General features: G+C 45.8%; 1 protein-coding gene across 1 annotated transcript in view; it reads right to left on the bottom strand.

Annotated features, from left to right (window-relative positions):
• Window positions 1-1,768: 1,768 nt before the first annotated feature.
• SV2C (synaptic vesicle glycoprotein 2C) overlaps window positions 1,769-16,378 on the bottom strand; it is a 170,249-nt gene continuing 155,639 nt past the window's right edge. Inside the window, 1 exon segment of the mRNA XM_032593357.1 lies at window positions 1,769-3,284. Coding sequence (XP_032449248.1) covers window positions 3,101-3,284 — 184 coding nt within the window. The 3' untranslated portion in view covers window positions 1,769-3,100.

The raw sequence follows: 16,378 nt of genomic DNA, 5'->3' as shown, positions 1-16,378 counted from the left end.
GAGACAGATTCTGGGCTAGCATTTTGATCAGCGCATCTTCTAACCGTGTCCATCTGCCGGTGGGTCTCTTTCCTGACCAGGCAATGATAACTGTCAAACCAGCACTGAGTGGAAATAACGCTGAGAGTCCTAGGAAGCTGGCCGCACAGACAATATGGGAACTATATTCTCTGGCCTATTCCTAGGGGCTTCCCAAACAGCTTGCCCATTTGCTAATTTTTCTGTTTCTAAACTAAACCTATTTGGTGCTTGTGAAGATGAATCCAGCATTGAGAAGAAGCCAGGACCCATTATCTGTCTTCTCTCCCTGGGTCAGTACTCTGGGTGTAAGGTGATCCCTGGCTGATGGGTTTAGCATTCTAGACTGATTCCAGTGAGAACATTTTAGATAGAAAAGGAGTCAGAAATATAGGAGAAAGTGGAACTGTTCCCTAGGCTTTCCTTTTGGCACATACTCTCGTTTTCCTTCTGTGGATGAAATAAGATGCTGGTTGCAGGTCCCGGTGCCAGCAGCCTGCTATATTGATAGGGCTGAGCTTCTGTTTAATCATGTGGCTCTATCTTAATCCAGCTAACCCTAGAACAAGCCAGACAGGCCATGCCACATACTTCGTGAACAACTTGAGCTCTCTCAGAGAAAATCAAGGTGATGGGAACTATGCAAGGGAGGCAGAGAAAACTTGCATTTTCTCTGAAAGGTGGGAAAGGTGGTGACCAAGAAGGTTTGTGACCGCAGACTGTCCAGGAGATTAGAATAGATCCCTCTTGGGCCACCTGGGAGGCTTGGATCAGGTGACGGGAAGGCCAAGAAAGGCCCTTCTGAAAGGGATGTGTGGTGTCAGGTCTCATGAAATGGGGGTTCTGCTAGTTTACCTCATGCTGACCCAACCAGCTATCATATAAAACTCTACACCTGCCGTGCTCTGTAGCTTGGGAGATATTTTACACATTTAGGGATACAACAGACATTGAAGACATTTCTGGAAGTAAAGATAGTCCAGTAAGCAAAGTTCACTATCATGGAAGACTAGAGATAGTGACATCCATGCACATTTCTCTCTTTGGAATGGGTTGATGAAGATACACATCTTACTTTGGCAGTTGTTACTAAACATGCCGTATTCAACTAAAAAAGCCCTACTCAGGTCTCCACAATGGCTCTTTTTGAGAAGATAAATCAATGGGAAATGAACACATATGGGAGAAAAATATACAGGGTACCTTCCTGGGTTGACTGAATGCAATCTTTGTTCTACAATAATATTACAGAGGCAGAAGTGAGAGTCAGATGTGTTTCTTTCCCTCCTTTGCTGGTATCAGTTGAAGAGATCTCATCCAGTCTTTATTGATTTTCCCTCTTCCTGCTACCTTTGCCATTTGGGGTTTGAGCTTTCCTGGTGTTTGGGGCCCTGAGCTGGTCTCCCCAGGGAACCAACCTCTTCCTGCCAGACTCCAACACCACACTGCCCTTTTTTACAGACCTGAATTACTCCAAGGGGTGGTCGATTAATGGCTACATTAATGAAAGAAGCTTTTCACAGAGTCTGCACTCTGCTATCTGGAGCTCCAGGAGAACGATTAGGAAGGGGAATGATTAGGTAGACAGCCTTCAGGGTTAGGACCGTCTTTGAATGTAATGGCTATTGGAAACAAAGGCTCTCCCTTCCCAGCATGGGGAGTCCTGGGGCTGTGGCCTGCTAGAAATGCCATAAAAGGTAACAAGGATAACCCTTTAACAAGACGGAGTTAAAAAAAAAAGAAAAGAATATTGTTTTAATATGGGATTTATTCCTGGCTGCTGGTCTCTGCTGTGAGTCTACCAGGAGGCTTCGGATTTCAAAGAAGATGGGTAAAAAGGACAAGCTTGGAGGAGGGGCAGCCCCGAGGGGTGAGAAGGTCACATAGCTGAGAGCCCGTGGGAATGTCCTGCGGACCTCTGTCTTCCAGGCCCAGGCAGATTCCAGCGGTGAAAGGAGCAGCCCCAGACCACCAGGAGATGCTGCCCATGTCTGCAAGAGGGGGCCCCGTGGACTAAGCAGGCTGGGACTCCGCACAGAGCGGCGGCTGGGAACACAATGGCCAGCGGAAGCTCGAGGAAGAAGACCCACTTCTGTCCGTGCTGCCAGCTAGAAAGCCCACTGTCAACTGGGAGGTGGTAGTGGGGGTGGGGGGTGGGCACTGTCCTTCAGAAAAGCGGTACATCATTTTGCATTTCCAAATGGCTCTAGGGGTGAATCTCTACAGTGGAGACAGTGTGAATAAATGGCAGAATCGGGCAGGCAGATCCAGTTTTGTAGAAAGTGGCGTTCTCTCTTTGCATATGCTATCTGGCAAAATACAGGGCAGCTGGGGCGGGGGCAAGGAGGAGATGGGGGTAAACAGAGGCAGAAGATCTGTCTCTGACCTCTGTCTAACGTCCTGGACCATAACCACTGACAGTACTGCGGTTCCTTCTCCGCATATTTTTCAGGACTTTAACTAGGCAGACATCCTGCTTGTGTAGTTAGTTCACTGAGATCTTTGCTGCTAACGGCATGGCCTTTATTTCTCTTGTCAGCAGAGTCACCTTCACTGTCATGCCTGAAAGAGCCCCACCCAGCTCCGTTTGGGGCCACATGGTTTTCTTTGAAAGGCCCTGCTAGAACAGCAAGAATTGCTGGGTGTCCTTTGCTAAGTAAACAGGAAATATCACTCTGATTGAAAAAAAAAAAAAAAAAGAATCCCTCTCCTCAGCACAAATGCAACAATATGCCAACTTCTATTTCCTGTGGATGTTAAATTAGAAGGAGGATCTATTTCGTAGGGCAGCGAAGGCTTCTCACCCTTCAGTGATCAGAATCTCAGGGAGGCCTGGCTGACGAGGGCACTTAAAAAATGCTTCCACTGGTAGCATCCCAGTCAGGAAAGATAGCAACGCATGAACAAAACTGCAAAATCACATACAAGGGGCAGGATGGGATGCAAATAAATTTTAGTGATGGCAAGGGTTAGTGTTCTGATATTTCACCACATTTTGGTATCTGAAAAATCTGAAGCCTTGAGTCAGGAGTGTTGACACAGGGCAGGAGAAAGAAACGCAGGATGGATGGCTTTTTTCCCATTACATCAGGACCTGGGTTCGTGTGTCAGGCAGGCGCAACCCCACCAGTCCTCCACACACGAGCACAGTGGAGGCCAGCAGGATGGGGATTGATTTGGTGAAGCTGACCAGGGAGCCGAATATTAAGTTTCCAAGGACGGCCGCTGCTTTGCACAGTGCGTTCAAGAAGCCAAAGCCTGTTGCCCTGCAAGGGGAAGAGACACAAGACAAGGTTGACAAAGTGACTCCGCAGATGCAGCCTTAGACGCAAACATCCTACGGGGGAGTGCTTGAGGATCTCCACGAAGAGTTTTGTACATCATTAAGGCAAATGATCAAATGCTTGTTAGCACATCTGGAGGCAGGGAACCCCAGCTGTGGGCATTGTTCCTTCAGCGCGTGAGTTTCTCAGCACCATGAGTGATTCCTGTCTTGCCCATAGGTTCCAGTTTATCATGAACAGAAAGAAAAAGGAAATTGCAGGAAGAAAAGTCTCTTCTCTCTTCTTCCAGAGTTAAATTAAAATATAAGACCACATTTTCCTTAGATTCTTAACTCCCTACTTTCTCACAGCTTAATTAACGTGCAAGACTTTAAATAACTAAAGCCATGGTATTTTCAGAGACAATCAGGGATGACTGACTGGGTTGTATTCCTCCCCTTTCTGGTGCCATAGAGGTAAATTGTCATGCTCACTTCACAAAGGTTTGGTAGCAGGCAAACACTGAATACTGAGCTGGGTGGCCTGCCAGGGAGCTAATGGTACTTCTTCCTTCCTCATGAGACTTCCACGTGGGAAATCAAGTCCAGAAAAATATGACAGGGGACAATCAGATCGTAGGCCTAGAGATGATCTTGTTCACTCTACTGGCATTTGAGACGGGCAGGTGGTATATAAATAAGACCACATCCCATTTCTTGACACATTCTTTAGAAAAGAAAAGACGTACTGTCTTTATGTGCACTGAATGGGATTTTACCGTGGACTTCTAGGTAGGAGACTTCATGTTGTTCACGAGGGGACTGACATCATGCGAGAATATGGATTTCCTCTGCCTTTATGCCAGTTCAGTTTTTTATGCCTCACTGGGTACATGTATGAATTGAAAGCAAATTGAATGCAAGATAATGGGTGGACACATTTTTCCCCCTCCAGAGGGAAGTGCATTTTCTATGCTGTAAAATGCAGCATCTGGTACACATCTTTCTTTGATTTGTAAATGTGTACGCGTGGGCTTTCCTTCAGCCGGTCAGTCGTAACAACTACTCATCACTACTTGTGCTGTTCCTAGAGACATTTTCTACAACATGTAGATGTTTGTTGTGGTTATTAGCTAACTGACCCCCTTCCCACACCATAGAGAGGAATAAGAACTCCTGTAGGAAGCGAGCCTGGGAGTTCGTGCAGGGGCCAGTGAGTCCGGTGGTGAGAAGAGACCGGAAAGGGGGCAGCAAACACCAATCCTCTTTTTGGCCAAAACACCTAGAAAGTAGAGTACTTGGACCTCTGCAGTGTGGCAAAGTTGCCACCTGTTTGCAGTGTGGAAGGGGTGTAACAGAATCTCTGACGGTAAAACAGGAACTTCTTGAGAAGAGAGTAGGCTAATTTTACATTCTTCTTCTTTTTGCTTTGTTTTTAAACAAAGAGACTAGTAGTAGTAACAATGACTAGAAAGATAAGATTTAATGTGCTGATAACTATTTTCAAATGAAATTGCAGGAAGCTGCAGGTTGGGTACCAGAGAGGACCTAAGTAGGACGAGATCATCATCCACTGCCTTCCTCACCTCCAATGGAGAAGCTACGAGGCTGAACTCCTTTTTTTTTTTTAAATACTTTCTTGAGTTTTAGGTTTTCAAAAAAAATTTCAAAAAATTGAGTGAAAAGCAAAGACAGTTCCCATATATCCCCCTCACCCCGCACTGCCATATTAACATCTTAGTGTGGTACATATGTTCGCAATTGATGAACCGATATTAATACACTGTTATTTAGTCCTTAATTTAGGTCAGGGTTCATTCTGTGTTTTATATTCTGTGGGCTTTGACAAATGTATCATGGCACATATCCACCATTACAGTATCATACAGAGTAATAGTTTCACTGCTCTAAAAAATCCCCTGTGCTCCCCTTATTCACCCCTTCTTTTTCGCCAATAACCTCTGGCAACCACTGATCTTTTTACGGTTTTCATAATTTTGCCTTTTCCTGAATGTCATATAGTTGGAACCCTACAGTAGGTAGCCTTTCAGATTGGCCTCTTTCACTTAAAAAAAAAAAGTCCTTTTTTGAGAGAGAGTGCGCCAGACCGGGGGGCGGGGGGGGGGGGGGGGGTGGCAGAGAGAGGGAGAGACAGAAGATCTGAAGCTGGCTCTACACTGACAGCAGAAAGCCCGATGTGGGGCTTGAACTCACATATCAAACCAACCGTGAGATCATGACCTGAGCCAAAGTAAAATGCTTAACCAACTGAACCACCCAGGCTCCCCTCTTTCACTTTTTTTAAAACCACATTTTAGTTTCTAGATTCTAGAGTCATAAATTAGCAAATACATCTTACGGCAGTAAGATAAACTGTATCGTTCTGCGAAAAATGGCTAGTGTGTATGTTGCTGATAAGAGGAAAACTTTCTTCCGTAGGAAGAATTCTTTCGATGCTGAACCTACAGAGGGACCCAAGCAGAAATTACAGCTGGGTTAAAATAACTGTATTTTCCCAAGCTGTCACTCAGAACAGGGTATAAAATATGAGCATCTCTCTCCTTATGTTATGGACACTGGAGCAGAGGAATGGACAACTTCCTGAGATTTCTGGACAGCACTAAGAGACATACACCAGGAGCATCTGGTATCAGAAGCTTCTAAAACAAAAACAATGGTCAGATCTTTATACCCTGACTCTCCATTTTCCTTTACCACGCTGAGGCAGTTCTGCACATGAAAATCTGGTATGGATAAAAGCACACAGCTTCCTTAAATTAGCGTTGGGATTTGAGAAAATGTGACCATCCTTTCCTTGGATAAGTAAATTCTTTCTTCAAATACTTGCGAGCAGAAGGGTATGATTTCCCATGCATCGGACACACAGCTGTCTTACAAAAATCATTCTCAAAGTAGCACTCCTTTGCGGGTTATCTGTTTATAAAGTAAATAACCTTTTAGTTCATTCATTCCCTTGGTCTTATTAAAGGAATGCCATTAACTCCTACAGACACACAAAGTACAAGTCACCTCGTGCTCATTAAGTCCTTGGAGGGTGGAGAGAGAGCTGAGAGTTTGCAAAGGCTGGAATTCACTGGCTGACTTCTCAGCAGCAGGACAAACTAATGAATTTTTTTTTTCAGACCAAAGATGTTCTGTGCCTTCTTGTATCCAACAGGTACCAAGGAGAAAGAATGAAACGATCTATTATCTTTCTATAAACTCCATCCCTTGTTCCCCTACCTCTCCAGACAGAATCCTTTGTTTTCAATTCTTGCTCAACCTACTTAAATCTTTTAAGTGGAAATTCTTTTCCCAAACAGCAGTCCTGTTCCACATTTTATCCAGGTGGCTTTGTCCCTGCCCCATTAACTCCTCCTGTCTGAGAACCCCAGGGCGAGTGCAGGGACCTGGCTCACCGCAGCCCTCGGGCTCAGCTGATGGCAGATGTGGCCACCAGCCCTTCCTCACTGCAGCCGGACTGTGCTTTCTCCAGGGCCTTCACCACGTTGTAGGGGCCGGTTCATTTATACCATTTCCAGCTTTGGTTAGAGGCTGGGGAAAGGAATCTGCTGGCACCATTCCGGAAAGTGAGGATAGTTTTGCCCTCACATTCAGCCTCTTTCTTATTTGGTTTTTCTGACTTCAGGGCAGGGTCAGCGGGGGGTTTTATGGGGCTCCTGGGAAGAAGCAGGGGATGCTGACTAGTAGTGGCATTTAGGCAGTGCCCAGCACGTGGTAGGCACCATGCCAGCATTAGCCGTTGTTTTAAACACTGACTGAAGCATCTGCCCCGTTGACTGAGGAAGTCAGGAAAACAAATTAGGGGTGCCTGGCCGGCTCAGTCAGGACAACATGAGACACTTGATTTCAGGGTTGTGAGTTCAAGCCCCACGTTGGGTGTGGAGCCTACTTAAAAAAATTAATGAGAAAAAAAGGAAAACCAATTAAATGCTCATTTTGAAAGGCCCGCAATGGCACAGATCCAGACTCAGCTCATGGGATGTACCTGTTAAGGGGTAAAATGTAAGCATTCTCTTTGCTTAGTCTAAACTTTTGGGGAAAACTGTTTTTGGGTAACTCAGTCAAATCAGTGGTAGAAGTTAGAAAAGGAATACTAAGGACTCAGCAAGGGGCATTTTGGAACGTATAGGCAGTCCTTCAATCAGTATTACAGTAGTCCCTTCTCATTTGCAGGGGGGATGCTCCAACAAAGACCCCCAGGGGATGCTTAAAACCACAGAGAGTACCGCACTCTATATACATATTTTTTCCTATACATACTTACCTAAGATAAAGTTTAATTTATAAACTAGGCACAGTAAGATCAACCATAACTAAAAGGAAAGTGGAACAATTATAACAATATACTGTCATAAAAGTTATGTGAATGTGGTCTCTCAAAATATTGTACTGTACTCACTCTTCCTTTTTTTCTTAAGATTTTATTTTCTTAGTTTTATTTTTTAAAAATGTTTATTTAATTATTTTGAGAGAGAGAGAGAGAGAGAGAGAGAGAACCAGCGGGAGAGGGGCAGAGAGAGAGAGAAGAGAGAGAATCCCAAGCAGGCTCCATGCTGTTAGCACAGAGTCCGACACAGGGCTTGATCCCACGAACCGTGAGATCGTGACCTGAACAGAAACGAAGAGTCAGACGCTTGAGTGACTGCGCCATTCAGGTGCCCCTCAAGACTTTATTTTTAAGTAATCTCTACACCCAGTGTGGGGCTTGAACCCACAACCCTGAGATCAAGAGTAGTATGCTCTACTGACTGAGCCAGCCAGGCACCCCTATACTTACTCCTCTTGTTGTGATGACGTGCGATGAGGTGAATGACATAGGCACCGTGACATGCCATTAGGCTACTGCTGGCCTTCCGGCACTGCATCAGGAGGAGGCTCATCTGCTCTCAGACCTGAGTTGACACGAGTCGCCCACCAAAACCACATAAAGGGAAACCTCGGATAATGCGGACTACTGTACATTGTGATCTAAAGATTCATGCAGTAGTTGGCTCTTTAAAGCACAAAATGAATTTCATTTTTTCTCACGGAAATGTTACAAACGATGGCAAGTTTCCCGGATTAACCTAAAAGAGCAATTTCACCACTGAATCCATCTGAGCTACTGGACTGCAATGCTAGGAGCACTAGAAACCCCCAAATGGTCCTTAACATGGTCCTAAATTACACATCCTTCTATGCATGTATTCATTTAACAAGCATTTATTAAGCATTATATGCCAAGTACTACACTTGGGACCCCAAAATTACTAAGGTAAAGTCCTGTTTTGCATTAAGATGGATGCCAAAAGAGCATGAAAACACAACATGCTAAACTCAGTGACACAGATAGCAACAGGGTACTATGGGGGTGCAGAGGGCAGGAGGCGATCTCAGGCTAGGGACGGGTCTCTCTTCCTCTTCCTCTGCCCCTCCCCCGCTCCCCTTCAAGCTCTCATTCTCTCTCAAAATAAACATTAAAAAAAAAAAAAAAACCACAGTGATGTGGCAATACCAATGCCTAGGGCCACACCCACAGAAGTTCTGACTTTGTTGCTCTACTGGAAGCCCAGGCATTGATATTTTTTATGTCCTGTGTGAATCTAAGGTGTATCCTGGGCTGAGAACCCTGCAATTCTTCCAGAGAAAACTGCATGTTTGAACTGATTGGATTTCTTATGATATACCAAAGGAAATTACAAAAGCAAAATATCTACGTGCCCCCCCCCTCCAAAAAATGGTTTTCATTTCTGAATTCCTTTCAGGGTGCTTCCATATTTTTCATATTTTCATTTCCATATTTTCATATCCGTATCTTTACCATTCACAGGATTTATACAATTTTGCTTTCTGCTCTTCCCCCCCAAAATTAATAAAACCATCCCATGTTGTTTATGTTTTGTTTAAAATGAAGTGATTTGGCATATAACCATTGTTTCTGTAACCATACCACTGGATAATTGGGAGCTTTCCAAACTAGGGGAACACGAATGATGTTGCAATGAACACCTTCACAAGCAAGGGCTGGATGTGTTCATTAGGAACTATCAGGCAGTGTAACACAGGCAGGGGAAACGTTTATGAGACGGTGTGTGTGGGGGTGGGATAGGAGGGAGACTATGGCCCACAGGACGGGAATCCAAGGCAAAGGTTTCATCCAACCTCTTTTCTTCTCCCTCCCTGCTCCTGTTCTCTTATTTACTCTGCTTTTCACAGCTCATTTCCCCCAGAGGCGATCTGTTTCTCATCTAACCTGAATCATTTCTTTCTCTTCCAACTTTCATGCAGCTGCTGTGCAAGCAGGATTCTGGGCGGTCATGGAGGCTCTCTCTGCTGAACAAGGTCCCCCCAACCGCTCCCCCCCCCACCCAAGGACTGGGTTGTACCAATGTCACAGTTCTGTGTCTGGATTCAGCCTGATCTTTGGGGCAGGACTGTGGAGTCTTTCCATTCATTCATTGCTTAACCCCTCTAGGATACTTGTGGAAAGAACGAAGGAATTTCCCCACATCTTAAAAATATGTTGGAAGTAGATTTCTGTAAAGGGCATTCTAATGGGCATTGGTCAGGCCATGTTTACTGATGCCAGACTATAATTTTGCTTGTACACAGGAAATAACCCTAATTTCACATTCTGAAATCAGAAAAGGCTGAATTCAATTACTTTCTGATCTTCAACAAAGAGAAAGTGTGTCTCATCCAGGTAAGTCGTGGGTGTGTGTGTGTATGGTCTGTGTGTGTCCTCCCTAACCTGGGAGGATGGCATCCTGTAGCACTGCAAGCGGGCCTTGCCTTAGTCACATACAAGTGGAGAAGGACTTACCTATGGTTTGTGAGCCAAGAGGAATCCCTGGGCCCAAAGTAGCCCTCCCATCCCCACCGCCATCAAGGGTCTTCCTACAGCTTGTGCTGTTGATATGCAAATATTCACAGTCGGGCAATAATGGAAGTCTTTGTGAGTCACCGAGTATCTGATGAAGCTACTAGGTGAGTGCCTGGGTCAGGATGGATAATAATGGAGTGAAAGACAGCACTGGGAGGGAATTCAGAGTTCATCTAAGGCCAGGATTCCTGAACATGACTGTATTTCCCAGTTACCAGGTGAGCTTCTTAGAAGCCAATTCCCAGGGGTGGCTGAATTAGCATCCAACCGACTTCGGCTCAGGTCATGATCTCACAGTGGACCCTGGGTTCCAGTGCTGCATCGGGCTCTGTGCTGACAGCTCAGAGCCTGGAGCATGCTTCCAATTCTTCTGTGTCTCCCTCTCTCTCTGCCCCTGCCCTGCTTGCTTTCTCTCTCTCAAAAATAAATAAACAATAAAACATTAAAAAAAAAAAGGAAGCCAGTTCTCAGAGGTCCTCCCCACCCCCCCCCCCCCCCCCCCCCCCCCCCCCCCCCCGCCACCAAAACCTGCTAGGAGAGAGGTAGGTATGTCTGTCCTGGGAGCAGCACTGCAGGGTCACACAGCTGGGTTTGAGCCTCAGGGACCCAGGGCAAGTTACTTGCCCTCTTTGTGCCTCATTTTCCTAACCAGAAAATGGAGTAAGACTCCTTACCTTGTAAGCTTGGAGTGAGGATTACATAAGGTTAAATAGATGACCTAAATCCTCAGCACAGAGCCTGACTCACCTCCATTTTTCAGGTGAGGAAACCAAGCCCCAGAAAGGCTAAAGGACTGATCTAAGTTACCTTGTATTTCCTGGCAGCACCAGGCATCCTTGGCGCTGTTGATGGAGGAAGGGGAAGAGAAGAGGAGGAGGGTTTCCAGTAGGCAGGGTGTGGGCAAGGGGGAGCTGGCAGCTGAAGGACTGGGAGGTCACAGGCTCTGACAGCAGAGGTGGAAAGGGAAGAGGAGCACTACCTCCCTTACAACAGGTCTAAGCAGCTCACCTAGATGGGGGGTGGCGGTGCTAGATCCCACATGGGCAGGAAACCCACAGCCCATAACAGCTGGATTTTAATTTTTTTTTAAGGTTTGTTTACTCAGAGAGAAATTGAGATTGCACGCATGCACGCAAATGGGGAGGGGCAGAGAGAGAGAGGGATAGAGAGAATCCCAAGCAGGCTCCATGCTCAGCACAGAGCCCCTCATGGGGGACTATCTCACAAACCTTGAGATCATGGCCTGAGCTGAAATTAAGAGCCTGACATTTAACCAATGGAGTCACCCAGGCACTCCAACCAGCTGAATTTTCAAAAGCACCCCCTTCACTTGCCTTCCTCCCATTCACCTAGAGCTATGCTAATAAGTAAGGAAAATAAAGTCCATCCCTGAAGGAGCTCACATTCTAGTGGGTAACAGATAGTAAACAAACATCCACCTTAACATCGTATGATCTGGGTGGTAACTTGCTTTAAAAGTACTTCAGTATAAAGAGAAATTGCTCTATACTCTAGAATTTGAAACATATTAATCAGGAATCAACAGGCTAGAGAAAGTTATTTAGGGCTTTACACATCATTTTAGAAATGTGCAGAAGAAAAGTCTGTTAATGAACAAAGAGACAATTTCTCATTGGTGATACGAGTGGTTGATATGCAGTTGACTGGAAAGAAAGTTCTGCCCCCAGCACCATGGATGAACAAGTCTCCTGTAAGCCCAGCCACCTAAAACTGGTGGAATGGTACCCTTAGCTGAGACCCCAGATTCTAGAGCCACTGGCCCCTGAGACTTAAAGTCCTGACCAGCTCTAAGTCTGATGGCCCCGCAATCAGCATATCTTGATGTTCCCATAGCCCTTGCATGTAAGGCTTGTTCAGTACCCAAGGGCAGAGAGATGGACTTCCCCGGAGTCCAGAACAGGCTGCATGACTGTTTCTGTGCCCATGTGCACATTTGCTAGGATTTGCTGCCATCATAACAGACTACCTGGGGAGGAGGTGGTGGGTGAAGCATACTTCCCACCCCTTCACACTCCACTTCTAACTGCCGGAGACAGAAAGGGTCTGACATTGGCTGAATGGCCAAAAAGACTCAGGTCACATAAAATATAAACATGTATAATACAATGAAAAGGCCTACAAAGAATAATAAGGCACGGTGAACGGACATAGATGGAGTGTAGATTGGTTAGAAACGATAGTTGAATGAAAGAATACTTCATCTCAAAATCTTCAAAAAAAAAATCAGTATGGTCTTTATCTTCAGAGCCACAGATGTAGAATGTCCTCATTTTGTATCTCAAACAAATAAGGCACAGTTATGCTGAGTGGTCTCGTTGAGGTCGCACAGCTGGTCAGCAAAAGATCCAGGATTAAAGACCTTCAGGATAGAGCATGGAGACCGAATGGGGAACTTCTCTGCCTAAACAGTAACAGCCCTCAGGGGAGGGGCTTAGTTTGGTTAATTCTGGGCAGATGCCTTGGTTTCAGCTCATGGAGGAAAAGGACCATCCCGCAGTGTTGGGTGACAGCAGCAGCTGACCAGGACAAGCAGGGAATAGCAGGTGGAATCAATCAGGGTTTACTTTCAAATGCTTTCTGAGGTCATGTCTGAAACTGCATGTGTAAGGGGGGAGGAAGAAGGAGGCCAGTGGCCAGAAAAAGGCCAAGGAGCATGCTGCTGGATGAATACCCACGAGACAGGCCTGCTGGGCTGAGGGATTCTGTGTGGAGGCCAAGCAGGGACAGCTTTGGTTTAATCACTTAACAAAGCGGGACTTCCTTGCCCTGAGCTCCATGGAGAAGGGGTAAATATGGCCATTGGGCCATAAGGACACAGGAAGCGCCCGCAGTGGAGCTTTGCCACACCCACAGTGTGGCAGTAGGAAGTCACGCCTGGACCCAGAATGACGGGAAGGCCAAACTGAGAACGAAAGTGAGCCAGCCCATGTATCCTCTTACATCAGGTGGGCTATGTTTAGGATTTTCTGGGGGGTTTTAAACCTTGACCAAGGAGGGGAGAAAAAGAAGGGAAGTAAAGAATGGGATTAATGAACACTAGATCAATCAAGGTCAACCTATCATTACATACTGTTTACTCTTTGAAGATTCAAAGAGATGAGGGAAAAGTTACTATTTTTTTCATAGTTATAAGAGAGAGGGCGGGACTCCAACCAGCCTTGACTGAACCCAATAAATGGAACATGTCTTGTGTTGGCATCTCCCAGTCCAAGGAAGACTGAGACGATTTAGATGGTGGCAGCACCTCGGTGTGGAGAGATGATGGAAAAAGGAAGCTCCCCTGGACCAATGTGGCTCAGTGGGTGGGCTCCCGTTTAGATTTCTGACAAGCTGGGAAAATCTGTTCTTTTTCTGGTACACTGTTGTAGTCATATTTCCCATCTGTTAGAAGAGTCTCACATCAGTTGCCCATTGTTTACAGTACATATAATAGGCTCCCTGCTTATTTCTGACACAGGACAGAGGCTGATGTTGTATAGGGATGATTAGAAATTGTCCAAATACTATACAATGACTTGTATATTCAATAATGCTCAAACTTCAAAGATCTATCATTTTGCTCTGCTCTTCATTTCTTCCCTTGTAATGCTTCTCAAAGCTATCCTGTCTTCCCAGCCTCACTATCTGTCCCAGCCTCAAGGACATATACCCAGCTAGAACTACTTGCTTTTTCCTTTGTCCCAACCCCCCATCGATCCCAGCAGAACTGCAAATACTGCTCTCTGCTTCTCAAAGCCATGCCTCAGAATTCAGAAATTCAGAGTTGGAAGAAGAAGTGCACCACACGGACCACGGAGTCCCAGTCACTGTGGTAGGTCCTCAGGGGCACTGTGCAGCTGGCCTCGACAAGGATCCCCAGCTGTTACTGTAGAGTTGGGATGAAGGTAGAGGATCAAGTGGAGGTGGTTGGCCACAGCTGAGTGCATGAACAGAGGGGCACCTCCCTCCCCCAAATTTCACTGTAGTTCTGCCACCCCACCTCCACCTGGGCTAGTTCTGGCCTTGGGCAAGAGGCAGTTCCAAGGAACATTACTGAGGGTCAACTGCAAGCTAGAATTGTCCTGTTGTGCTAAGTGTAGAGTTTACAGAGATTTCTGACTTACAGTGTCAGGCCTCATTTTTGCAGATGATGATGCCTCCTAATTACTCTGACCACTTGTTGACAGGCTGGGGTTTTTTTTGTTGTCTACTCTCCTGGCCCGAGTTTCTGGCCTGTTGAACCCTTCCTTGTCTCCTAGCCGGGTACACTAAACTTGCTGCCTATGCCATTACCTGCTATGGTAACCCTGGATCTCCTTACCCTGATGGATTTACCACGGGACTAGACCCTTTGCCTTCTCAGACACATTATTCTTCTGTAGGCCTCTGTTTTTTGTTTCCTTTGACTTGAACCCCCCCTCCCCCCCCCCCCCCCCCGCCCCCAGCCTCTCTAACCCTACTGCCTGATCTCCACATATGGTCACCAGCCCAACTGCCAGGAGAGTTATGCCACAAGAGTGCAGAAGAACAAAGGGATGGTTGGTTGTCTTCAAACATGCACATGTGTACACGTGTTGATTGTCCCTAAGGTCCTCCCGTCTTTACAGGTGGGGCCATTTATCTCCCACCTGCAGATTCAGCCCTGTCTGGGGTACAGAAGTCAGCTAAACCTCAAGATTGTGTCAAACCTGGGGCTGCCTCAGGACCACCTGTTGCCGTGGATGGGAGTCTGGCTACTGGGCTTTTGCCTTGATACAGGTGAGCAGGCCCCGATCTTTACCTCCATGCCAGTAATTTAGTAGCTGCCATAACTCCAATTCTAGTAACAAATTCGCTAATCTATTTGGTCCATGACCAGCATCTATCATACTGATAGATGCTGGAACCATTTTCTTCACTTGGCTCCCAGGACCTACCTAATGTCTTTTCCTTTTACCTCACTCACTCAGTCTCCATCTCCCTTCCTGACTTCTCCTTATCAGCTTGACCTTTGGATTCTCTCATGTCTCTGGCCTGAGTTCTCAGAATTCCCCTCTTCTCTATCTACAAGTCGTCCTTTGGTGGTGTCATCTGACATCATGACTTTAAATTTCATCTATACACTGCAAGGACTCACCTTTTTACCTCCCACCTAGTCCTCTCCCCTGAACTCTGGCCTCATACATGGAACTGCCTAGCCGACATTTCCACTTGGATATTTAATAGCATCTCAAACTTAACATGAACAAAAGTGAGCTCCTGATTCTTTCTCCTTAACCTTCCCCTCACACAATCTTTCCTATGTAAACAAAGGCAATTCCAGCCTTTCAGTGGCTCTGGTCAAAAGCCTGGAAGTCATTCTGAGTATCTTTTCCCCCAACAACTCATTCCCATACCTCACCATCCAAACTTTCAGTAATGCCTCTGGTCTGCAACATATTTTCAGAATCTAACCAATTTATTTTTTTAATTTTTTTTAATGTTTATTTTTTGAGAGAGAGAGAGAGAGAGACAGACAGACAGAGAAGGGCAGAGAGAGACACACACAGAATCCGAAGCAGGCTCCAGGCTCTGAGCTGTCAGCACAAAGCCTGGTGCAGGGCTCGAACTCACAAACTGTGAGATTGTGACCTGAGCTGAAGTTGGATGTTTAGCCGACTAAGTCACCCAGGCGCCCCTGGAATCTAACCAGTTCTTACCCTGTCCACTGGCACTATTGTATCTTGCCACAATAATTGCAGTGCACTCCCAATTGGTCTCTTTGATTCCACCTCAGATCCTTTATAATATATTTTAAACACAAAGGCCAGTTCTCCTTGAAAACATCCTTGAGATCTTGTCACTACTCTGCTCAAAACCCTCCAATGGATTTTCATGCCTCTCAGCATGAAGACCAAAGCCTTTTGTGTCCACTCTGACCTACTGCCTCTTGCAGTCCACCTTGCTTATGCTGCTCCAGGGTAAAAAGCTTCTTTACCTTTCCTGCTAGTGGTCTCCTGCACTTACACCCTTGGACCTTTGCACTCACTGTTGCCTCTGTGAATGTTCTCTTTGAAGTATCTTCCTGCATCTTTGCTTAAATGTCATCTTTTATAGTCGCATATTCTTAGACCATCGTGTTCATAGTCATCCCCTGGCCCCAGTGCCCTCTATGCCGTAATGTAACTTTATTTTCCCTCTACTTAGGACCATTTGATATATCTACTTTGCTTATCTAATTGTTTTTTGACTGT

This window comes from Lynx canadensis, chromosome A1, assembly GCF_007474595.2.
Source record: "Lynx canadensis isolate LIC74 chromosome A1, mLynCan4.pri.v2, whole genome shotgun sequence".
Taxonomy (NCBI): Eukaryota; Metazoa; Chordata; class Mammalia; order Carnivora; family Felidae; genus Lynx; species Lynx canadensis.
The sequence above is the reverse complement of the archived record's forward strand: the minus strand, read 5'-3'. Positions and strand labels throughout refer to the sequence as shown.